The 25,083-nt window shown below is 41.8% G+C and overlaps 2 protein-coding genes and 1 long non-coding RNA gene across 32 annotated transcripts in view; 2 read left to right on the top strand and 1 right to left on the bottom strand.

The window, feature by feature from the left end:
- Positions 1-20,003, top strand: part of USP54 (ubiquitin specific peptidase 54) — a 149,884-nt gene extending 129,881 nt beyond the window's left edge. For 11 of the 23 annotated variants that reach the window (XM_082406819.1, XM_082406834.1, XM_082406836.1 and 8 more), the window contains 7 exons: positions 339-458; positions 1,390-1,585; positions 3,396-4,777; positions 11,883-12,001; positions 12,617-12,757; positions 16,453-16,639; positions 18,696-20,003. In XM_082406819.1, the coding sequence (XP_082262945.1) occupies positions 339-458; positions 1,390-1,585; positions 3,396-4,777; positions 11,883-12,001; positions 12,617-12,757; positions 16,453-16,639; positions 18,696-19,255 (2,705 nt within the window). In that variant the 3' untranslated portion in view covers positions 19,256-20,003. Of the gene's footprint in view, positions 1-338; positions 459-1,389; positions 1,586-3,395; positions 4,778-11,882; positions 12,002-12,616; positions 12,758-14,996; positions 15,134-16,452; positions 16,640-18,695 lie in introns of those variants that run through there. The other 12 variants (XM_082406818.1, XM_082406822.1, XM_082406835.1 and 9 more) reach the window with 8 other exon arrangements.
- Positions 20,004-20,894: 891 nt separating this feature from the next.
- Positions 20,895-22,426, bottom strand: LOC309635534. The gene is made up of 2 exons (XR_014248881.1): positions 22,172-22,426; positions 20,895-21,161 (listed from the first exon to the last, which is right to left on the bottom strand). It is a non-coding gene; the product is annotated as an uncharacterized lncRNA (long non-coding RNA).
- PPP3CB (protein phosphatase 3 catalytic subunit beta) overlaps positions 21,959-25,083 on the top strand; it is a 47,835-nt gene continuing 44,710 nt past the window's right edge. For 3 of the 8 annotated variants that reach the window (XM_082406880.1, XM_082406875.1, XM_082406874.1), the window contains exon 1: positions 21,961-22,184. In XM_082406880.1, the coding sequence (XP_082263006.1) occupies positions 22,100-22,184 (85 nt within the window). In that variant the 5' untranslated portion in view covers positions 21,961-22,099. Of the gene's footprint in view, positions 22,185-25,083 lie in introns of all 8 variants that reach the window. The other 5 variants (XM_082406876.1, XM_082406879.1, XM_082406878.1 and 2 more) reach the window with 3 other exon arrangements.

Genomic DNA, 25,083 nt, shown 5'->3' with positions numbered 1-25,083 from the left:
CTGTGGAGAAGCACGTCAGTTCCAGGCATAAGAACCCACCCTTCTATTATAGACAGTACTTTGTTGTTCTTTCCTTGAGGGCCTCCCTAAGAGGTCTTGGAGTTGGAATATGTGGTGGACAATGACATCCCCCTCTTTCATGGCTTTGGTAAGGTCGCAGCTAAGGCAAAAATGGATGTCCTACGTGTTTCAGAGAATTCTTAATAGTAATGGTCAGTTGGAGTAAGGGTGGACCAGAGGCTCAGCAGCAAGGATCTATGTGCTCTGAAGGGAAAAAACAGCACATAGGAAAAGTTGGAACAGATTGTTATGAAAATGAAAAGTGCTGGCCCTTTCAGGGAGGAGTGACGGCTTTGAGAGGTCCCTACAAGAGGCAGATTCAGTGTTTGAAGAGTCGCTGCATCTGGAACAGAAGGGAGACTGTGCTGCCGCTTTGGCTCTCTGTAACGAAGCTATCTGTAAGTAACTTTAACCGCTATGGCTATGGCACTTTTGACTAACTTCACAATAGGTATTATTAGTGTCGTCACTCAGATAGGATAAAAACAGCTTTTAAGTCTCCTCACTCTCACTCCCCCAAACTGAGGCACTTTAACTATCTTTTGCCCTTCAGATTTCTAAATGTGCTAGGTGCTGTCACTGTGGCCTATGGATATTTACTGAAAAAGCCTCAGCAGGAGTCTACAAATGAACTATCCAGCCAGACCTACCTTCTAATCCCAAAATAAAGTTAGATCTCAGATGTGAGGTTAGTCTGCTTTTTCTCTAGTTACTGACTAGTGAGGTGGAGCTTAGGGCAGAGGAAATGAATAAATTGGCTGTGACTTCCCAGGCCTGTGACTTTGTATTGCATATTTGATTTTTTATGTTTCTCCCCTGCCTTCCTGCTATGCTGCACCCTAAGGTTACAGCAAGGGACTAAGGCTTAGAATTTGTATCTGGTTCTTTAATGTGACCCACAAGAAACTGTGTTCTATAAAGACAGATGCAGGTTTGGATCTTATTTCTGCTGTTGGCCATCGGGAAGGGGGAGATGGGAGCAGAGAATGGAGACCAGAGTCGGACAGGTCAGTTGCAAAGGACAATGAGAGTGGCAACGTCTAAGATGGAAGCACCAGTTTATCTTCCTGACTCATTTTAGTTTAGTTTTTTGTTTGTTTTTTAAATTTGAATTAACCTGTTTGGCCTCCATGGCTTCCATGAATGTTCCTTATAGCCAGAGGCAGCTCTGTGCCCTGGACAGCACATGCATGGTCCACGCCTTGTATTCCTGCTGCATATTTTGAGTTTTACTGCATATCTTTGCTCATTTTTGGTTGAATTTTATTCTTTTTATTTTTGTTTGTATTTTTGTGTTCTGTTTCTGCTATATTTTCTTTTGCATTTTAGCTAAACTAAGACTTGCCCTGCATGGTGCCAACTCTAGCACGCACAGCAGAGCCCTAGTCGATAAGAAGCTGCAAATCAGTATTCGAAAAGCACGGAGCCTGCAGGATCGCATGCAGCAGCAGCAACCATCTCAGCCGCCGTCGCAGCCCTCAGCCTGCCTCCCCTCACAGAGGGGAGCCCTCCCTCAGCCAACAAGGTAGTGCCTGGGAACCATTGTAGTTTATGGACGCCAGGGGAGAAAGTGACCATGGGTGCTCCATAGCCAGCTCTCATTGTCTTGGCGACTCCAGGGGAGAGAGAAGAGTCCTCTGAAAAGATTTCTTCTCTCAGGTCAGACATACAATGAAAAGCTCATCCCACTGCTGGTCCTTTTAATAGTTCTTAGAAAGATGCCGAAAGTATAGCATAATAAATAGACCACTTGTCTATATTTCCTGTGGGTGAGTTAGTCTCTGGACTTGTGTAATAACATGATTATTAAATTTGTACCTATTATGGTCTTAGACATGGCAATCTGAGTTACATTTCACTTTGCAGTAGAAACCGTGTGATTTATTTTGGGATTTCAGTGCTTCCTGTCCGTCAAGGAAGCAGAGAAAGCAGTCTTCCTTGCTCTGATTGATCCGTTGAGAGGAGACACAAAGATTCCCTTTGTTTTGCTTCCCTATGGTCAGGAGTAGGAAAAAAGTCCCCATGGCCATTGGTGTAGTTTCCCCATTTTAGCCCTTGAAATTGGCTGTTACTGAGAATAGATAGATTTAAGTAAGAATTAATTTTGGCTGTTAACAAGCCTGAGTAGTTTTCAGACTATAAACATTATAAAAGAAGCTAACATTTTTTTAATATTTGCTCAGGCACTAAGCTGAACACTTTTATGTTTTATTTTATCTAATTCTCACAATAACCTTAGGAGACAGGGATTACTATTTAGCAATGGTTTATAAATAAGAAAACTCAGACTCAGAGAGGATGAGATAAGTAAGGTACCCAGGATTACTCAGCTAGTAAGTGGTAGAAGCATGGAATTCAAATCCAGGTCTGTTTGACTCCATTCGGCTTTCCTTATAAGTAATATCATATTCTTCAAAATGTTGTAAGGGTGATTGAACGACTATGCCCACAAAAGTTTATAGTGTATTATCATTCAAATCTAATGCTCATAGCTAGGATCTTCCTCTTTCTTCTTTTCTCCTATTGTTTACCCCACTCGCTGAATGCTAATTTGAGAATCTGATCAGAGATGTGTTTTGATTATAAGCAATTTAGGCAGCTAAACTCTTTTCAGAAAACTTCTGCCATTAGATGTATGTGAGTGATTGAGGTTTTATCTAAGGGCTTCTAGCCCGGAGTTCTTTAGGTCAGAAATACAAAACAATTAGTAAGAAATCAACTAACTGCGGTTAATCCCTACTTCCACTCCCAAATCTCAAGAGAGTCACAGCACATTACTTTGGGGAAATATCTCAGTAAATAAATACAACCAAATCCAGATTATAAAAATACACTTGAAATGGTTGATTTTTATATTAATCCCAGGAGCCCAAATCATCCTGTACTCCGTAAATGTGGCCTTCTGGTTCTTTTGGCTGATCTGCCTCTCAGGACCCTAGGGATGAGTGGTTTCTAGGCTTTGCTTACCTTCTACTGTTATTTGCATATGGGATGAGCAATTTTTGTTTTTGAATTTGTAAGTAGAATATGATTGGAATGGGACTTTACAGGGAATGAAGAATATTAGCAAGAGCTTTACTTACTATTACTGTGGGCAACTTTGATGAGGGTATTTAATAAAGAGAATTAATATTACCTGTTACTTAGGTGTGAGCTGACTATGTGCCTTCTCTTGTGAACCTCTGATCTGTTGACTCTACTTATGCTTGTCTTTCCATTTATTTTCACCATTACCTCTGTGAATAGCTAGAAATGGGAACCAAATGAACAGTTATTTTTGTAAGTGATCTTGTCAATTAAGACAGCTTATGACTGGCTCTCTCTATTTATTTCAGTGAACAGCCTATCCCGCTCCAAGTATTGTTAAGCCAGGAGGCCCAACTGGAACCCTACATGAATACAGAGTTTGGGGCCAGTTCTTTCATCCACTCACCCGCTTCCTGCCATGAGTCACACTCGCCATTATTCCCAGAGTCATCTGCCCTGTCTGCTCCACAGCACAATTCCTCCGGTGGGTCTGCCTCGAACCTTCTTACTTCTGTTGAGGTGGACAGCATTGACCCCTCTGTGTTCCACAGGCAGGGCTTACATAAAACACCAGGGAGAACTGAGAAGAATTCTCATCATGGTTGGAAACCAGAGGGTGAGCTGCAAAGCTACAGGGGGGACAACAGCAGCTGTACCAGGTTCCCCCAACAAGAAGGAAGAGGCACTGATCAAGAACAGCTATTCCAAGAAAAGAGGGATCCTGCTGACTCATCCCAGGTGATGCCTTGGCTACTACAGCCAACTGGAACAACCACCTCGGAGAGAGGAGATGCACACAGCCTAGGCTGTGGTCCTTCAAGTTCATCAGCTCAGCCCAGCCTTTCTCTGTACAGGGCCTGCCACCCCATAATGCCTGCTCCTTCCTCATCTGTGCTTCACTCTCCTAATACCTTACAGAAAACTAACCAATGCCTCCAAACCCAAAGCCTCAAAACTTCATTGACTTCAAAAGTGGACGGAGGCAGCGAGGAGCCCTATAGGCCAGAGTTTCCTACCACAAAGGGGCTTGTCCGCTCTCTGGCAGAGCAGTTCCAGAGGATGCAGGGCACCTCCACAAGGGATGGTACAGGTTCCCAGGATAGAAGTTTGCCAAACAGTCGAAGGAAGGACTCTTCCCTTTCTGACTCAAAGCCTCCTTTCCCACAGGGTCAAGGGAAAGGTCATTGGCCTTGGGCAAAACAACAGCCCTCGGTGGATGGTAGGAACAGACTGCCTTCCTGGGGAGAGCCTGCTGATCATCCTTCTCTTGCCATGAACTCTGGGCTGCCTAATGGTGAAACTTCTAGGGGAGGACAGTCCAGGTTGGCAGAGTCAGGTATTTACCATGGGAAACCGTCTCAAGTGAGAGATGCTAGGCCTAAGGAGCTGGGCAGCAGTGTCGACTTGGGGACTTCCTTGCCTTTGGATTCCTGGGTGAATGTTACAAGGCTTTGTGATTCTCAGCTTGGGGTCCCTGGGCCAGGAATGAAGTCCTCCCCTCCTGATTCCCATGCCTGTGTAACCTATCCAGAAAGAAACCACATCCTTTTGCATCCACATTGGAACCTAGACACAGAGCAGGAGACCTCAGAATTGGAGTCTCTCTACCAGGCCAGTCTTCAGGTTTCTCAATCTGGCTCTTCTGGATGGGGGCAGCAGGAAGTGGCCTGGAACCCACTGAGCCAAACAGGTAAGAATGCAACCAGGGGCAGGGGGTGTGGGAGGCATAGAAAAGCTGAAGGCAGGAACATAAGATCAGAAGGGGGATGGTGTTCTATGTAAATAATATCCTCCGCTTAGGAGGCGGCAGTAGAACTTCTGACTTTATTCATAAAGACTTCATGACAAGGGCTAGACATTTTTCTGACATTCTAGACATTCTAGACATTCTAGAGTGGAGAATGGGGGCAGAATCATCACTCACACGCTAGTTCCCTCCTTCTAAAGAGACCAGTGAGTATTTGCCCAGGGCTGCTGTAGTATGAATGCTAAGGAGTGGTTCCTAGGCCTTTGAGAGTGACTCAGCATGAGGTATGGGAGGCTGAGAGGAAAAGTCATTCTTCTATGGCTTAGGAACAAGCTCCAACTTGCAGTGAGGATGTTCACATTGAGCCACGTCTCCAGTGTGGCATATCCAGATCGTACTGAACCAGCAATATCAAGACCTTCCCTGATCCGTTCAGGAACTACCAGGTTTAGAATTTTCAAGGTGGTATGCTTGTAGGGTACCTGTTCACCGACTCTTTGTGAGGTTATATTGTGTGAAGAGTGAAGTCTAATGTTAAATGCACAGCACAGAATTAGTTCTGTAAACTGAAGACATGAAGGATATTTATAACTTAAGATTGATGTACTTAAGAACTCCAAAGCCTGAACTATTGTTGTGTCTCCATCATTAACTGTCAGTAAAAATTTGGACAAGTCATTTAATATCCAAGTTTTTACCTATAAGATGAGAGAATTGGTTCAATGATTTTTTTTTTTAAAGATACCTTCCAACTCTTTAAATGATATGTATGATTCTGTAAAATTAAACTCAGAGAAATTTATCTTCAGTTTAGGTGGTATAGTTCTTTGCATGCAGCCAACCAACATTTAATTATAGCCAAATAAGTGGTTATTGAAAATCTGCTATATTCCCAGGAGCATCAGAGTGGGGGATATCATATAAATATAAGATTTAATATTAAGATATGTTTTTTAGGATCTCCACTCTAGTGTAAACTTTGCAATAACATTTATTAAGTGCTCCTTAGGTATTAATACATAGGACAGGGCAGTTTGGGAAGATTACAAAGAATGAGGAAAAGTTGGAGTTTGCCTCAATTAGCTTCCTCTCTAATATAAGGGAGAAAGAATATACAAATGTCAAGTATTTTAAGAATCATAAACACATATAAAAAATATATTGCAATTAAAACTGAACTAACCAATTGAATGTCAAACATTATATTACAAACAAAACAAAACAAACCTTATGTTACCCCACATAGCAACATTTTTTATTGTAGATGGTTTTGAAAATATATAAAGTAACAAAAATCATTGATAACCCCGGCAGTAGTTTCATGAGTTTACTTCTGGCTTTGGGTTGCCGGCCCCCACCCCTGGTTGACATACTTTTTTTTTTTCTAAATTTCCCCTAGTTTACTTTTTTTTTCTAATTAATTTTTATTGGAGTATAGTTGCTTTACAATGTTGTATTAGTTTCTGCTGTACAGCAAAATGAATCAGCCATACATATACATATATCCCCTCCCTTCCGGACTTCCCTCCCATTCAGGTCATCACAGTGCACTAAGTAGAATTCCCTGTGCTATACAATACGTTCTCATTAGTTATCTATTTTATACATAGTATCAATAGTGTAGTGACATGCTTTTTTTTAAAATTGAAGTATAGTTGATTTACCAAGTTGTGTTAGTTTCAGGTGTACAGCAAAGTGATTTAGTTCATATATATATATATATATACATATATATATGCGTGTGTGTGTGTGTATATATATATATATATATATATATATATTCTTTTTCAGATTTTTTTCCATCATAGGTTATTACAAAATATTGAATATAGTTCCCTGTGCCATGTAGAAGGTCCTTGTTGTTTATCTATTTTATATATAGTAGTGTGTATATGTTAATCCCAAACACCCATTTTATCCCTCCCCCTCTTTCCCCTTGGGTAACCATAAGTTTGTTTTCTATGTCTGTGAGTCTATAGTATTTCTGTTTTGTAAATAAGTTCATTTGTGTCATTTTTTTAGATTCCACATATAAGTGATATCATATTATATTTGTCTTTCTGTGACTTACTTCACTTAATATAATAATCTCTAGGTCCATCCATGTTGCTTCTGGTTTTGTTTTTTATGCATATATACTATATATTTATTTGTTTTGTTTTTACAAAAAGCTGGATTATAATATATGTATATAGTTTAGTCCCATGATATCTTAAATTAATCCATAAGCATTTTCCCTTTGGAAAAAACTACTTTTAATGACTATAATATGCTGCATATGAATACACCATAATATATTCAACCATTCTACTGTGGTTGAATATTTAGGTTACTTAAAATTTTTTGATAATACAGCACTGTGATGAATATCTTTCTACTTAAGAGTTTGGCCACATTTCTGATAAACTCCTTAGGATAAACTTTTAGAAGGGTAATAACTAGTTGAAAGTTATAAACTTAAAAAAATCTCTTGATACATACTGGCAAACTCAGGAAGATTATACTTCTGAAAACAGTATGAAAGCGTACCTACCAACCATTAATTTTTACTTAATAGTGAACAAAAACTAATTTTAAAAATCCAGTTAATGAATCAGTCCTCAAAATAACTTGTCAAACCAAACTAGGCTTTATTTTGGTTAGAGTCTCTTTTTTAAATTGAGTCTTTCAGAACTGACATGGCAGAATAAAGAAGAGATCAGTGGAATAAATCAAGAAGTAGACGATGAAGGAAAATGCAATTAGGATCCATATATGACAGAATATATCTTTAGGGGAGTCTTCCTTTATCTTATTGTAAAGCATTTATTAAGCACCCAATTACTTTTTTTCTCCAATTTTATTGATATAGTTGACAAATAACATTGAAGTTTCAGGTCTACAGTGTGATGGTTTGATACATGTATATATTGCAAAATGATTACCACAGTAAAGTTAGTTAACACAGCCATCACCATACCTAATTACAATATCTTTCTTTCTTTTTTTTGTGGTGAGAACATTTAAGATTTACTGTCTTAGCAACTTTCAGGTATATAGTAATACAATATTGTTAACTATAGTCACCATGCTATACATTAGATCCTCAGAACTTATTCATCTTATAACTGGAAATGTGTACCCTTTGATCAGCATCTCCATATTCCCCCCACCCCCTGGCTCCTGGCAACTACCATTCCATTCTCTGTTTCTATGAGTTTGGCTTTTTTAAAGATTCCACATGTAAGTGTGATCATACAGTATTTGTCTTTCTCTGTATGACTTATTGCTTTAAAAAAAAGAAAGCTTTATTGATATATAATTTATATACTGGACAATTCACCTATTTAAAGTGTACAATTCAATGGTTTTTTAGGATATTGACAGAGTTGTCCTTCCATTACCACAATCAGTTAAAGTGTTTTTTCATCACCCCCAAAAGAAATCCTGTACCCATTAGTATTCACTCCCCAGTAAACCTCTAATCTATTTTCTGCCTATAGATTACCTATTTTGGACATTTCATATAAATAGAATCACATAGAATGTGGTATTTTGCAACCAGATTAGTTTTGACATGACTATAGTTCCTAAAGAGTTATGTGAACACTGCCCTTGACCTATATTCTAAATTTCATAGTATTTTGAAGTTGCTCACACATCATCTTAAAAATAAAAAATAACTTTTTGTTATGGAAAACTTCAAATATATTCTAAAGTAAAGAGTAAATGTTATAATCACCCCCTTGTTCTTATCACTAACTTCCACGGTGATTATCTTGGCCAATTATCAACAGATGGCTGATTTTGATTTAGCGACCCCTCCCCCGGCCCCTGCCACTTTCCCTCCCCACTGGATTATTTTAAAGCAAATCCCAGACATTATATCATTTCCTCCATAAATAGTTTGGAATGTATCTCTAAGAAATAAAGACTCTTTTTTAAAAGGCAGAACTATAATATTATTATACCTAAAAAATTAACAATAATTTCTTAATATAATACAGTGACTAGCCAGTATTCAATTTTTTTCAATTGTCCCACCGATGTCTTTTCACAGTTGGTTTATTTCGAATCAGAATCCAAACAAGATCCACACATTGCATTTTGTTGATGTGTCTCAAGGCTTTTTTTAAGCCTGTAAGATTCCTGTCTCTTTTCCCCTTGCCATTTATTTGTTGAAGAACTTTGGTCATTTGTCTTCCACGTTTTAGATTATATTCTAGGAGAGATTTTTTTGTTGTCATTTTGTTTTTAAAACATGTTCTCCTAAGGCCCTCTTTTTCCCTATAACTTGGTACTTAGGGCTAGAAGGCTTGATTCTTGATTAAAATCAGGTTTACTTTTTAAAAATAAGAATATTTCATAGGTAGTACTTAGACTTCTTATATCATATCAAGAAGTACATAACGTCTGGTAGTCTTTCTTCTTGTTACTATTGATCAGTGAGTAGATGTCACCTTAATTCTATCAAATCGAGAAGTCCCCTCAACAGTACTCCTTACAGAAGGCCACCTCCACCTCTGTTTAAGTATCTTTAAAGGAATCAGTGTCTACTCTCTTCAGGAGGTTCCAATGGCTACCTTCTTGTCTAGGTAGGAATCACATTTGACTTGATTAGAGGAGCACCAAATTCTAACCATTACAGCTGTAATTCTTAAATCTGGCTGCCCATCATAGTCACCTGAAGAATGGGTTTTTTTTTAAAAAGAAGAATTTTATTATTATTATTTTTTAAAATAAATTTATTTATTTTTATTTTTATTTATTTTTGGCTGCATTGGGTCTTCGTTGCTGTGCACAGGCTTTCTCTAGTTGCAGCGAGCAGGGGCTAGTCTTTGTTGCGGTGTGTGGGCTTCTCATTGCAGTGACTTCTCTTGTTGCAGGGCATGGACTCTAGGCACATGGGCTTCAGTAGTTGTGGCACGCGGGCTCAGTAGTTGTGGCTCACGGGCTCTAGAGCAGCACAGGCTCAGTAGTTGTGGTGCACGGGCTTAGTTGTTCCGCGGCATGTGGGATCTTCCTGGACCAGGGCTCGAACCTGTGTCCCCTGCATTGGCAGGCAGATTCTTAACCACTGCGCTACCAGGGAAGCCCAGAATAATTTTATATAAATGGGATCATAGCACACATGATTTTTGTTCTTGTTGTTTTATATTTATTTATTTATTTTATTTTATTTTTGACTGTGTCAAGTCTTAGTTGTGGCATGCAGAATCTTCCGTTGTGGCACACGTGCCCCTTGCTGCGCTGGGCGGGCTTCTCTCTAGTTGTGGTGCACAGGCTCCAGAGCGTGCAGGCTCCAGAGCATGTGGGCTCAGTAGTTGTGGCACATGGGCCCTCTAGTTGTGGCCTGCATGCTCAGTAGTTATGGCGCATGGGCTTACTTGCCTCATGGCATGTGGGATCTTAGTTCCCTGACCAGGGGTTGAACCCACGTCCCCTTCATTGGAAGGCAGATTCTTAACTAGACAGCCAGGGAAGTTCCCATGATGTTTTTATTATAGACAATTTTTGTTTCTCTCTCCTTCCCTCAAATCAATCCCTACCATTTATCCCCCACCACCTTCTCAGACAGTAATCTAATGTGCATCTTTCTGTATTTCTCTGTTCATATAATCCTATATAGATCTACAAATATAGTGTTTTTTTGTTTGGGGATAATATTACAGATTTTTTTCCTTTAACTCAACAATACTTGATGAAAATTCCTCTAAGTCATCTAGTTTAACTCAATTCATTCTTTTTAGTGGCTGGACAATATTTGATATTGAGGATACTGTAATGTATTTAGCCATTCTGCTATAAATGGGCATTACTTTATTTCTAGTTCTTGGCCACTACGAACAAGGCCGCAATAAACAGATATTTTTGCTTCTTATTCCCAGGAGTAGAACTATTGGTTAAGAGGGTAAATATATTTTCAGTCTTAATGGTTATCTCTAGATTGCTTTTTAGGAAAACTATAACATTTCACATTTCCTCCAACAATGTTTGAGGATATTCTCCCACACTTTTTGTGGAAACCTTTTAAAAATAAATATTCCCAGGCTCCAACCGGAAAGATTCTGATTCAGTAGGTCTGCGGAGAGGTACACAAAGCTGTATTTTTTTAAAGTTCTAGATGAATCTGAGGTAGTATTGGAACCACTGCATTTAAGCACAAGGAAATATTGAAAAAACTGGCCTTCTAGCCTAGTATCAGCAATATCATGCTTTAGCCAGGGACACATATTAGAATCAAAATATCAAATCAAGACATGAATTGGCAATAGATATATATATCAAATGTAGGTCAAGGATGTGTGCATTTTCAGAATGGAAGGCTTAGTTAGTTGTATTGGGGCGAGCCCCTTGGGAGTCACATATCCAGCTTGGAGCAGCTCATCTCTTAATAGTCTCGCAAGATTTTGAGGAGGAGATAAACATTTAGAATTTGTTTAGAACTTAAGTGAAGAAAAGAGAGAAGCTAATGGGGGCAATAAAAGAGCACTGCACATACAAAATGTTGCTGAAGAGCTCCTGCTCATAGTATATAACTGGAAGTGTAAATGCAGAGACTTTGAGTTTTAATCCTGGTTAAACTTCTTACTACTTGTCAGATCCTGGAACTCATTTTCCTGCTTTGTAGAATGAGGCGGTTTAATATGTGATTACTATGATAATTTTCAGTTCCTAACCAGACTGGAGATAATAGTTCCTTTGTCATCACAGACGCTGTAGAGAATCACTATATCAGATAATTTCCTCTGTATGTATTATAAGTCTTGGGCCCAAGGCTGACAGAAGCAAAGCTGATTATATTTACTATTCAGCTATCTGTCCACAGAGCCCTTTCTCAACAAGGTTCTTCAAGGCCTGTGTTCTGAGATCCTTATGGCCTTATAGGAAGCTATCCATATTCTGAAACTCCTGTTTCTACATTCCAGGAGCCCATCCTCCAGTGGATTCAGAGATGCATATTTGTTATTTAATGAAACAAGAATTCCTGAGTTTTGTGCTGCCAGGCTGAGTTTAGACTCCAGGAGAAGAGATGGCTTTTCAACTTGTATTATGTTTTCCTCCTCAGGCTCTACAGATGGTGTAGGGAGGAGGTTGCGCTCAGCCCCTGGCCTTGATCTCTCAAAGACCCCGACAGCAGAAATGGAGCACAGTCTCCATGAAGCCAATACAGTGTCTACTTCTCAGGTAGCCACCTCAGGTGCTAAAGTTTTGGGCATGGGGTGATGTGTTGGGAGAGAATTATGGAGAGATATGAGTGGTAGGATTGGTGGTAAAGCAGCAGCATGGTAATGTGGGGCTATTGGAAGAGAAGAAGGTCTATGATTGGGCTTCTTCTCCTTTTTTTTTTTTTTCTTTTTTTTAACATCTTTATTGGAGTATAATTGCTTTACAATGTTGTGTTAGTTTCTGCTGTATAACAGTGAATCAGCTCTACATATACATATATCCCCATATCCCCTCCCTCTTGCATCTCCCTCCCACCCGCCCTATCCCACCCCTCTAGGTGATCACAAAGCACTGAGCTGATCTCCCTGTGCTATGCGGCTGCTTCCCACTAGCTATCTATTTTGCATTTGGTAGGGTATATATGTCAATGCTGCTCTCTCACTTCGTCCCAGATTGGGCTTCTTTTGAGTGAGAGGAGATTGCCACATGGCCACTACCTTTTAAATACATCTAATTCAGATATCTACTAGTGAGTCTTACCCTAGTCTCTCCCATATCCCTCGGGACAGGGTCTGTGGGAAAACCACAGGTCTGGTGTTATGTGTCTGCCTGTGTGTGTCTGTGTGTTCGAAGGCTGCATCTTGCCGAGGCCCCAGCAGGGAGTGTGGGGAGGATGATCAGTATGGTGCAGAGAACTTTCGGCGCATCTCACGCAGTCTCAGTGGCACCGTTGTCTCAGAGAGGGAGGAGGTCCCAGTCTCTTCCCACAGTTTTGTAAGTAGAATCAGGGTCTATCTATTCAGAGCATCCTCTTTCTCTTGCTAGGTAAAAATATACTGCAGGTGAAGGGGCAGGAGAAACTGAAGGTTGTAATCTGGGGGAAAGCCATGTGCACTCAGCAAAAATGAGGACACATAGTCATTATTTTCTTGACACGCATTTACTTGGAGCCTAGAAGAATGTCCCTTCTCTGTAGCAGTTCTGGAAGGTGTATTATAGGCTTCCCCAGGATGAGAAGAGTACTAGCAGCCTCAAGAGGAGTCTCGGAGAAGCCACTGCTGCTGACTGGGTCAGCACCCACTGTACTAATCAAAGGAAGAAGAGAAGACATGGGATGGAGTATTTTTTTGCCTTTTCTTCTCCATCCTAGTACCTGACTGAGTGGGGTCCAGTGTGCTTTCAAGCTGAAATGAAGCATGTACATTAGCAAGAGAAGGAAAATGATTTAAAATCCTCATCCTTGGGGCTTTTCATATGGGATTAATGCAGTAATCTGTATGTGAAAGGGACAGGGACACCCAAGTCCGCAGAGATCAGCAAACTCAAATAGTTTCAGTGGTTGGGTTTCTAAAACGTGCCTCTTGAGAATTTCACACACTTGCCCAAGGCAAGTTGAATTTTTATTACAGTAGGGGTCAGGATACAAAGCACCAGTACATTGAAGCATGCTCACCAGGTCAGTTTGATAAATACTAAAAAACAGGTCTTAAATATGTGACATAAAAATAAAAAGGTACAAAAAGAAAACTGTCTCTTCCACCAGTTCTTCAGATCCAACTTCTTTCCCTAGAGGTAGTCATTTTTTCCAGTTTATTGCTCATAAGTTTCTAAAGAGCTCTGAACATTCTTTTTGGAAAAGGTGGTCTTTTCTTCCCAATATTTGTTCTCATATACCTTTAATGGCGAATTGTTATTTTCCTAGGAGAGTTGGCTTCCTTTGTCCTGACTTCTGTATCATTCATTTATTCATTGATTCGTTCTTTTTTTTTTTTTGATGTGGACCATTTTTTTAAAGTCTTTATTGAATTTGTTACAAAATTGCTTCTGTTTTATGTTTTGGTTTTTTGGTCACGAGGCATGTGGGATCTTAGCTCCCTGCCAGGGATTGAACCCGCAACCCCTGCACTGGAAGGCGAAGTCTAAACCACTGGACCTCCAGGGAAGTCCCGATTCATTCTTTTAAACAAATGCCTTTTGAGCTTATGTTCTAGGTATTGTGCCGGATGCTGGGGAAATGGTGGTGAGTGATCTAGATACAGTCCCTGCTCTCATGACTTTACAGCCTACTGGGGGAGACAGATAAATAAACAATTGTAATATAATATGATAGGATTTAATGCTATGGAAGCATAATAGAGGGGACATCTAAACCAGGCTTGAAGAATCAGGGAAATCTTCCTGCAGGAAGTAAAAAGAATGTAGCAGATAAAGGCACCTGAAGCAGACATTAACTGAGTTAAAAGAAGCTCATTGGTATGGCATGATTAGAGTCTGGTGAGGGAAGGATGGAGAGTATTGACAAGTGAGACTGGAAAGACTATAAACAAGGGTCATATCATGAACCACAGTAAGGAGTTTGGGAGGATAGAAGTGGACATACTGGAGAGCCAATTAGGAAGTAAAAATTAATGTGTTTGGTACCTACTTGCCTGGATATGGGGAAAGGAGAATCAAGGATAATATCTAGGAATTGTGGGTTGATAATGATAATATTTGAGGGAGGAGAAGCAGGAATATATTTGGGGGGAGAGATATCTGCAATTTTGGATATATTAAACTTGAGTGGAGATAGGTATCTGGTAGGCCTTTGGTTGTGAGACATATAAACTTGAAATTGAGATTCAAGAATCATAGCCACTAAAAAGAGGAAAAGAGTATTACAAAAAGAGGAGAGGAACCAGGACATATCCCTGAAGAGTATCAGATTTAAGGTGGTTCTTCTGAAGAACCCCAAAAGGAGACTTGGTAAAAGAGACCAGAGAGATAGAAGGGAAACCAGTGAAGAGTGGTGTCTCTTTCTTCTATGGCTGTGTCACATGCCGAGAAGACTAGCACCTGGTCCTTATGCTATATGGTAAATGCCTACCATGTGCCATGCTGTTGTTAGGTGCTATGAGCACACACTGATGGAACAACACAAAATATCTTACAATCTAGTAAAGGAAATAAGATATACTGGCATATAGATTATTTTATTTAATATATTATTTATTAAGTGCCTGTAATGTTCCAGGAGCTGTTCAAGGTGCTGGGGATACTGGAGTGAAAAGAAATATATTCTACTAGGAGAGAAAGACAATAAACAAGTAAACCCCAGACAATGTGTGATAAAGAAGAATAAAACAAAGGAAGAGGATAAGGAGTAAAGAGGTAATAGTGGTTATTCTCAGGGCTATTTTTGATAGAGTAGTGAGGGAAATCAGCTCTAAGAAAGTAACATTTGATCAGAGACCTCAGTGACATGAAGGTGTAAGCCATGGGAAGAACATTCCCGGTAACAGAAACGCAGAGTGTAAACGCCCTGAGGTGGAATGAGCTTGGTGTGTTTGAGGAACATTAAGAAGGTTAGAGTGTAAAAGGCACAGGAATGGTAGGAGATAAAGTGAGAAAGATCAGCATTGCCCTATCACATAGGAACTTGCAGGCCACACTAAGGAGGTAGTGGGCTGGAGATAGGAAGACTAAATTGGAGGCTGCTGCAGTGGTCCAATTGAGTTTAAATATAAAACCTATATAGGTAGAAATGACATTACATGGCATAGGCAACTAATGGAATTGTGGAAGAAAAGTGCAAAATCAAGGGCAGTGTCAACATTTGAGTCTAGGTGACAAGAAAATATGGTACCAGGAGGAGGAGTTTGGAAGAATATTGGTTCAATTTTGGACATATTAGTGTTTCATATGTTAAAGGGGATATTTCTGAGATTTTGCCACAGAAGCGAATGTTGAATGGAGTATAGAGCAGGTCATAAGCATCAATGGGTACAAACTTGACAGGCAGCACCAAAGTGGAGACTGTGGAGTGTAGCAGTAATGGGAAAGATGGAATAGAGAGTTTTTGATTGTACATTTAGTGAGATATATATTAGTTCCCAATATTTAGAGAGAGTGTAGAATTTTCTTTTTCAATCTCTCAGGCTTTCTGAATTTCTCTCATTTCTTCTCTATTTTTAATTTCTTAATTTTTAAATTTTTAATTATGTATTTTTTTAGAGGCTTTTGTTACTTTTTTTTTTTTTTTGGCCATGCTGCACAGCTTGTGGGATCTTCGTTCCCTGACCAGGGATTGAACCCGCACCCTTGGCAGTGAAAGGGCATAGTCCTGGACCACCAGGGAATTCCCCTCTTCTCTATTTTTAAATTTCTATCACAATCTCTCTAATTCTACTATTAGCATTAAGGAGTTTGCTAAAGACCTTGATGTTAGGTTTGGGAAGGTGAGGGTTATGAGGAAGATAGATTAAGGGAAGAGAATCTGTAGTTTGGTGTCTCCAGTTCATAGTGGTCAGGATGTTTCCTAGAGGGGCTGATAGGGAGAGTGACAAGTAAATTGGATCCCTCTCTAGATTAAGGAATGCTTGTACTCTAGTTCCTTCCATCTCCCCCTGCTTTCCTCACTGTTTACCCAACCATATCCTGCTGTGTGTTAATCCTCATCTCTATGTTTTTTTGTCTTGTCTCATTATAAGGATTCATCAAACGCGAGGAAAAAGCCTTTGGAAACCGGGCACCGTTGTTCCAGCTCCTCTTCCCTCCCTGTCATCCATGACCCTCCTGTGTTTCTCCTTGGTCCCCAACTCTACCCATCCCAACCACAGTTCCTGTCCCCAGATGTCTTGATGCCCAGCGTGGCAGGGGAGCCCCATAGACCCCCAGGTAACTCTCCCCCCTATCTACTATTATGTGCTGGAATGTGGTACATTTCCAGGGACTTGGAAGAATCAAATCAGTACACCTGTTGGGGGGTGGGGGAAGAGGGGTCACAGGTGGGGTTGTAAAGGGATATGAATTACTGCTTTAAAGATGAAGCATTGATCTAGATGAATTATGATTGAATCATTTCTTGGGCAACATGGTCTAGACCAGAGCTCCCAGAATCTAACTACCCATGAAAATGAATTGCTTCAGTCATGATAGGATATGCTTTTAAGTGACCAAGGGGAGTTAATACCCAGTCTTTAGGATCCCCCAAAACAGGAAGTGTCATCTCTATCAGCTAGTGTTCTCTCCTTCTATCCCGAGTCTCAGTTGAGCGATGGTCTAGGACAGCGGTCCCCAACCTTTTTGGCACCAGGGACCAGTTTTGTGGAAGACAATTTTTCCACAGATGGGAGGGGTGGGGGGGATGGTTTAGGGATGATTCAAGCGCATTACATTTATTGTGCATTTTACTTGAATTACTATTACATTGTAATATATAATGAAATAATTATACAACTCGCCATAATGCTGACAGGAGGCAGAGCTCCAGCGGTAATGCGAGTGATGGGGAGTGGCTGTAAATACTGATGAAGCTTCGCTTGCTCTCCTGCTGCTCACCTCCTGCTGTGTGGCCTGGTTCGTAACAGGCCATGGACCGATAGCGGACCATGGCTCAGGGGTTGGGGACCCCTGATCTAGGAGGATGAGGAGTGAATGGGAGACTTGGAAAGATCCTTGGAATATCCATGCCATGTATAGAGACCCAGACAATCCTGGGGAAGGTGGACAGTATCCTTTTGGCTTTCTTTGACCCTCCACAGCTAGATTTGTTCCTTTTCCTCCTTATGGGCCGAATCTACAGTTTAAGGCAGTGATTCTCAACGGGAAAGGGGAGGTGCTACTGGCATCTTGTGGGTAGAGGGGCCAGGGATGCTGCTAAACATCCAGCAATGCACAAGCAGTTTCCTTGCACACTCCATCCCACCCCCAAAACAAAGAATTGTCAGCCCAACATATCAGTAGTGCCGAGGCTGAGAAACCGGTCTGTGGATATGTAAATCCCCAGGGCAAGGGATGGTTGTCATTCTTAGAACAGAAGATAGAGTAGTATTGTTGATATTTGTGTCCAAATTTTAGGGAGCTTTGGATATGCAGGCCTTCTGGATAAATGGACTGCATGTTACTCAGTGGAACAGCCAGCTAGCCAGCCTCCTTTGACAGTTATTAGGGGCATCTGATTAGTCAGGCAGCATTTGTTGCAACTTGTTCTGCACCAAATGCTACAGTGAATACAGGGGAGAAAGAAGGCAGCTCTCTGCTCTCAAAGAGCTCAGAGTTTCAATAGTCAGATATACATATGTGTAAGTATAGTACAGGTGTTGATGGAATTTTAAAATAAAGAATGAAAAATATTGTTTAGAAGTGATTTTTGGAAAATTAGTTATTTTGTTTCTTTTAGGTAAAGGGGAATCAATGTATAGAAAAGGCATTCCACATTATGTATGTGGGAGTGGTGCAAACAAAAGCAGAGATCTTGGAGAATGAGCAAGAATGTAAGCAGACACAGCTTAATTTCAGTGAAGGTACCATGTTAAGAAAAACTGAGTGATGCTTTGGAGTGGTGGCTCTAAGGAGTAAAGTTGTCACAGTGAGAACATACATTTGCAATATTAGAGAGCCATTTGTGTGTGACTGTGTGTGTGTGTGTGTGTGTGTGTGTGTGTGTGTCTGTCTGTCTTTTGGAGGAAGGATTATAGTGCAGTGAGATAGAAGTATGGCAACCTCCAGGAGACTGTTTCATTTGCACAGGTTGGAGGTAAGAGACTTGATTTTAATGTTTATTAAGAATTTTAAAAAATGAGATTAAAAGCAAAGCTAGGTTCCTTCTTTCCCTTATGTGTATGTTCTTGGAGAGGTGGGGAGTTGGAAGGAACAGCCAGAAATGGTCCTCTGGAAAGGAGAATGGTTTTACTGAAGATGCTCAATCGTTGGGTTTCTTTTCTCTTCCCAGGAACTTCGAGGAGTGTCCAGCAGTTTCTGGCTATGTGTGACAGGGGTGAAACTTCCGAAGCGGTCCAGCACACAGGAAGGACTTTGAACTACCGGAGTCTCCCCCATCGTTCCAGAACAGACGCCTCCCGGGGAGCATGGTCAGAGACCAACCAGCATATTGGCGCCAGATTCCTGACTACTCCAGGGTGCAAGCCTCAGCTAACCCACACTGCCACACTACCAGAGAGACACCAGGGCCTTCAGGTTCCTCATGCACAGCCCTGGGAGGATCTTTTCCATTCACCCTCCCACCCTCCCATTGTTTACCCTGTGTCCCTACCGCCAAGCAGTCTTCGTGTACCCCTGAGGTCAGCTTGGAATTCAGGTCCTGTTCCAGGGTTTCGAGCCCCTGGTCCTCGAAGGGTGGATATGCCCCCAGATGATGACTGGAGGCAAAGCAGTTATACCCTGCAATCTGGGCACAGGAAGACAGGGAGAGAGGAGTTTCTGTTTGTTCTAGCAGATGCCCCTGGAAGAGAGCAGATCAGGGCTAGAGCCCTGCAGCACAGCAGGTGGTAAAGGTCACCCCTTTCCTCTCCTGGAGCCACAGCTTTCTCTGTTAAACTGTACTGCAGCAGAGTTGGTACCCTGAATCGTGCTGGGGCTGTGCTAGTCTCATCTCAACATAGAGTTGGCACCTTCTCCTAGGGGTGCCAGGAACTGCTAAAGAGACCTGGCTCTTTGAGAGGGAATATTTGAAATTCCAATTTCCATTCACCTAGCAAAAGGAAGCAGCTGCTGTTTAGGGCTTTATTTGACCCACCTTAAAGACGAATCCATATTACTCTGGACACTAGCCATTCCTTAGGATCTTAGGGTCACCATTTTATTCCTGAATACTCTATGCCCCCACCTCCACCTGAGCCCTCGTATTCTGTTCCCTATTATATTACCAACTTGTTTGTTTTATCCACCTGTCCCTATTACCTGACCTTCTGTCTTCCCAATCCCCCATCCTTGGAGGGACATGTAGCCCTGTAGTCTCGGTCTTGACCACATCATTCAGGCTAACCCACCTGCCCAGATTGTCCCTCTGCCCTCAGACTTTTGGCCTAGAATGCGAGGCTGCCAACATAACAATTGCTCTTCTGAACGGATGGAGTCAGGCACACTAACATACCCTCCTGTCCTCAGCAGCAGAGCCATTACTGCCACTCGCTCAGTCGCCATTGTAAACCCTGAAAGTCAGCTGAACTATTTTAGGGCCAAACATACTGTTTTTGTAAAGTATTTTTCATTAATAAATCTATAAGATAGTTCTATTTAATTCCTTGTCACTTAATTGTCTATTTAATCCCTTTTGTATACTCTTGCTCTTTTGTACTGGGGTGGGGAAGCCTGGAGAAGCAAGAAATACCAATTCTCAGTGGCCTGGGGCTCTGTATATGGCTTTTGACTGAGTGAAAGTGAGGAGCCAAAGAGGAATTGAAGGATAGTTGAAGGGTATATATTCAAGGTAGGAATCAATGGGTCCTAATATGGAGTGACTTTCCTTGTTATTATTGCCACTAGTATATTTTCTATCCCTTTCCTGCCAAGAGGCACTCAACACATTACACACTTTCTCCTTCCCTCGTTAGGGAGATTTCCTGGGGATTCAAACTCCTCTTACAAACTCACTCCTGGTCTAGGTACTCTTGGTGCCCTCCCTCTACAAGTTTGTGATGTGCCTCGTATCCTTTCCTTGCTCTCTTCCCATGGCTGCCCCTCCCCTTCCCCTGTGGAATTATTGCACTTCCATGCCAGAAAGATCCATTTTCACCCCTGCCTCACTCCCAAATTCACCTCCCTCTAAAAACTATTCTGTGAGTTCCCTTTGCAAAGAATACTCACTGGGCATTTCTCTTCTCTTTTACCCCAGCTCTCACAATCACTGAGATTGACGAAATGAAGAGGTAGAAAGGTGCTCTTTGAGACCTTTGAACAACTGCTTATCTAATTATCACCATCTATTATGAACAGATTCTGAGCACATGTAGTATTGAGCAGGAGGATGGGCAGGCATTTCTCACCCTATGCTACTTGAATCCTATGCCATCAAGATATATAGATCTTAGTGGATATGCTGGTCTCTGTTCATGATCCATTACCTCTCCTGGTGTCATACACACACTCTTCTTCTAATAATTATTGATTGAACAGTCAGGTTTTTTTTAAAAATTAATTATTTTTGGCTGCACTGCGTCTTCGTTGCTGCGCACGGTCTTACTCTAGTTGCGGCTAGCGGGGGGCTACTCTTTGTTGTGGTGCGCGGGCTTCTCATTGCAGTGGCTTCTCTTGTTGTGGAGCACAGGCTCTAGGTGCGTGGGCTTCAGTAGTTGCGGCACGCGGGTTCTAGAGCGCAGGCTCAGTAGTTGCGGCACGCGGGCTTAGTTGCTCCACAGCACGTGGGATCTTCCCGGACCAAGGCTCGAACCCGTGTCCCCTGCATTGGCAGGCAGATTCTTAACCATTGTGCCACCAGGGAAGTCCCGAACAGTCAGTTCTTGTACCACTACTCCGTTCCCCATGAATGTCCGTCTCTATAAAGTTTCCATATCTGGGCCCACATTTCTGTATATGCAGAGAAATACCCTGTGAGGTATTTCTTATGAGGAACTAATTTCCAATTCCCTACTTACTCCTCTGCCTTCGGAATCTCTGTTTTCTGAATGAATCGAGAGGGAGGCTGTGTCCTTTTCAGGTGAATTCTGTACTCTTTGAACATCTCTTGGTGTCATCCCTTCCTTTCCTCTTACCTGTTTTGATTCTTAACCCTTGGAGCCTAGTCTGCTCTACCTGCATTGTTACTCTGTGCCTCCAGACTCTTGACAGTTCCAGGCTCTAAACACAAGGGTCAGTCAGATTCTCTCTCAGACTCCATTCTGAACTGTTGCTTTGCTCTAGAATCTAGACTGCTTCCTCTATTTCTCCTGTCAGTTACCAACCAAAGTACCCGGATTTGGTAGGCAAATTGTTATATATTTTTTCTCTATTAGTAGGAGATTCTTAGGTTTGATCAAGTCTCCCCATCTTACTGGGAGCTCCATAAAAGCCGGTGTCGTGTTCCCTAGCACTCATTCACCGCAGCAACTAGATGCAGACAGCCGTCTCTTCTCACTCTCTTTTGTTTTTGCCTGCCCAGAATTTTCACCTGATCCCTTGGCTCGTCCCGTTTCTCTCCTAGCCTTAGTAATTTTGCCCAAGTCCCTAGAGCCTGCTCCGCCCCCGCCCCCGCACGCGCGGTGCATGCCGGTCTTAGCCCCTCTGTAGGGAAAGAGGGTCCGCCATGTTCCCCGGCGGCGCCGCCGCTTGGCTCTGGTAGCCGCCGCCCCCGCCCCCAACCCCGCCCGGGCCAGCGCCTAGCCGAGCCCCGGGCCCAGCATGGCCGCCCCGGAGCCGGCCCGGGCTGCACCGCCCCCACCCCCGCCCCCGCCGCCTCCTCCCGGGGCTGACCGAGTCGTCAAAGGTGAGAGGTGGACGAAGCCCTGAGGGCCTGGCCTGAGGAGGTAGCTGTGTGAGGGCGGGCGGGAGACCGTCCCCTCCGGAGCGGGCCCGGAAGGGCGGGCGAATGACTGGCTGCCTCCCTTGGGGAGTGGCCCCTGGGCGGGCCCCTGCTGGGCTGGGCTGAGTCGGTGGCGGCGGCTCCGAGGTGTCTCGCTTGCCTTCAGGCCGTGGCGGGGGTTTCGCTCTCGGGGTCTCCTATCCGAAGGGGTGAGGCTACTAGTCTCAGTGAGCCCCTTTCTTTTCCTGCCCGGTCTGTCAAAAGCGGCCCAGAGGCCGCGATTAGCTTCCTGCACCGCGACAGCTGCACGCCTGGCTTGCCGGGGCGGACCGAGGGGCTCGGAGACCTTCAGCCACGCGGGGCCGGGCGATGAGCAGTCAGAAATCACTTCGGCTTTGGCCCACGTCTGCTCCCCAGTGACAGCCGTCTGCCCTATTCGCGCCTAGTTAGCGCCAGCCGCAGGGGTTCGCGCTCGGCCCTCAGGTGTCACCCCGCGCGGAAATTGGGGGAACTGTATGGGATCAGACAAGGGTGAAGGGACGAGCCAGAATTTGGGGGCCCCGGCTTTAAGTGCAGAATAGATGGAAAAAAGACAGCATAAAAGAGAAAAAAGCTTCAGGGATAGGAAGCATTTACGTAGAAAACCGTCACCACTCTTTGGTCAAAGGCCAAGAGGGGTTAGCCCTCCGTTGCAGGCAGACACCCACACACTCCCCCTAGAAGAAAAAATTAAATATTTCTCAGCTAGTGCAGAATTTATGGTTGTTTAACGACCATAGGTCAGCAGATTAATTTAAAATAGAGAAATTGAGGGCTAATTTAGAGTTGCTTAAGATTTCCACGCTCTCTGGGAGAGCCCATCAACTTCAAGCACTGCTGGGGAGGTGAAAAGCACAATTTGAAATGCTTTTTCTTTATCCTGTAGCTTGGTCAATAAATTGAAATCATTTTAGAATAAAGGTTTCCTTATTGTATCACATTTACTTTTGAAAGATAGATACTTCTTTTATTTATTTTATTTATTTATTTCATTCAGCTTCTTAAGTATGCTGGCACAATGTAAACACTGTTAGCCCAGTTTTGGAAATCTGACTAGACATGTTTCCATTAAAATATTTAAAAACAAGAAAAACTTTTCCTTTGTGTTTTTTTAATTTTAATTTGTCAATTCGAGTCTCCTTTAATAATAACACTAATTTGTATCTAGGCTATGTAGATAATTTTAAAAACTTAATAGTATATCTGTTCAGGCCAGTTATTGGAATGAACTTAAAAAAGAGTTTATGGAATCCTTGTCCTGAGAAATCTTTTAAAAAAGAGAAAGAAAAAAGATTGGTAGTTCAGGCATTCATCCTATCGTGAAATCCTGAAGTTCTGTGGGGGTGGGAATAGGAGACATGGGCTGCCTGTTAATTTGCTGACAGTATACTTGTGCTGTCTGTTAATTTCCCTGGGTACTTTTCACCCTACTGTTAGATGGGACAACCAGTCACATTGCTGAACAGTGAGTTTATGCTCTCTTTATGCTTGTGAATCTTCTTGTTTCTTGTCATATATGTGGTAATATTTCCCTTGTACTGCTTTAATACAGTAAAAATAAGATTCCAGACATAAGGCATATTCCTTAGGGGTGAGTTTTGAATGCAAGACACAGTCATGTTTGCAGTTTATTGGTATGAAATAAAAGTCATTTGATTTAGGTAAATAGGAGTTTGTTGGTATAGAAAATTATAGTTTAGTAGAGCTCATGGATATAAGATCTCATGTGCTTCGTAGTATATTCTTCAAGACAACTTTCATTTTTTCATGGAATTTGTTAGGTAGTTGGAATGACTGATATGGATCACACGCTTTAGATATAGTGTGCAGCAGACTGGTTTGCGCTGCTCATGGAGTCTCTGGCTTCCTTGGAAGTTACTGGGAAACTTACCTTTCGTACAGAAATCTCCTTTTAGATTTCATCTTCAAGCTTTTCTTGTCCTTCTCAGTCAATAATTGTACTCTAATGTTGCATTTGATGACAGAGAACACCAGTTTCCTGAAGATATATGACCACAGTGCTAGTTCAACTTAGGTTTAACTTGTTAAAAATCCAGTTTTCTTTTAAGTCCAGTATGTGCTAGTTTTGCATCAGTACCATTTCATAGTAGTAATGTTATGGAGACCATCATTGACGTTGAATACAAGTAGTCTTTTACTCCCTGAAACTTTTCCTTGTTGTCTCTAAATTTTATACTCTTATACTTCTAGTCAGGAGGCCTATATTTTATGGTCACATAGGTTTTGAAGGGGAAATAGGTCTTTCTGTGTTTAATATCAAATGCCTGAAATTCACATCATGTGAAGTTTGAGATCTTGGAATACTATAGGTGATTCATGTATAAATTATCTATTCACTGAAATTATTAGTGGTAATTCTATATCCCTGATTATGGGTGATTAGGTTTCCTGGTTAGTTAAAGCAGTTCAGTTCTGAGCCTGCTCCAGCTGCTGGCTCTGGTCAAATTCTGTTTGAAAGTTGGTGTAGCCCAAGTGGTTTAGGTGAGATAGTATGCCCTCTTGACAATCTTCTGTTAAGCATTTTTCTATCTTTAGCTAAGATAGGAAGTGGAAAATAAGAAAATAGAAACAAACTAGGAAAAACAGCTAATTGTATTGGCATGAATGCCTTATTGCCACATCAGCAAAATTGGTGTGTGTAATTTAAGTATAAAACCCTGAATTTATGTATATTGCTTTCCCTCCTCGCCTGGAAATTTGCTTGACCTGAGTTGTTCAGGTACTTCCTTTTCTTTCCAGATACTTTTAAAATGTACTTTTTGCTGTATAGATGGGGTCCCAGATTTGTAAAACTAGATTATCC

Source organism: Balaenoptera borealis, assembly GCF_965194805.1.
Source record: "Balaenoptera borealis genome assembly, chromosome: 10".
Classification (NCBI taxonomy): Eukaryota; Metazoa; Chordata; class Mammalia; order Artiodactyla; family Balaenopteridae; genus Balaenoptera; species Balaenoptera borealis.
The sequence above is the reverse complement of the archived record's forward strand: the minus strand, read 5'-3'. Positions and strand labels throughout refer to the sequence as shown.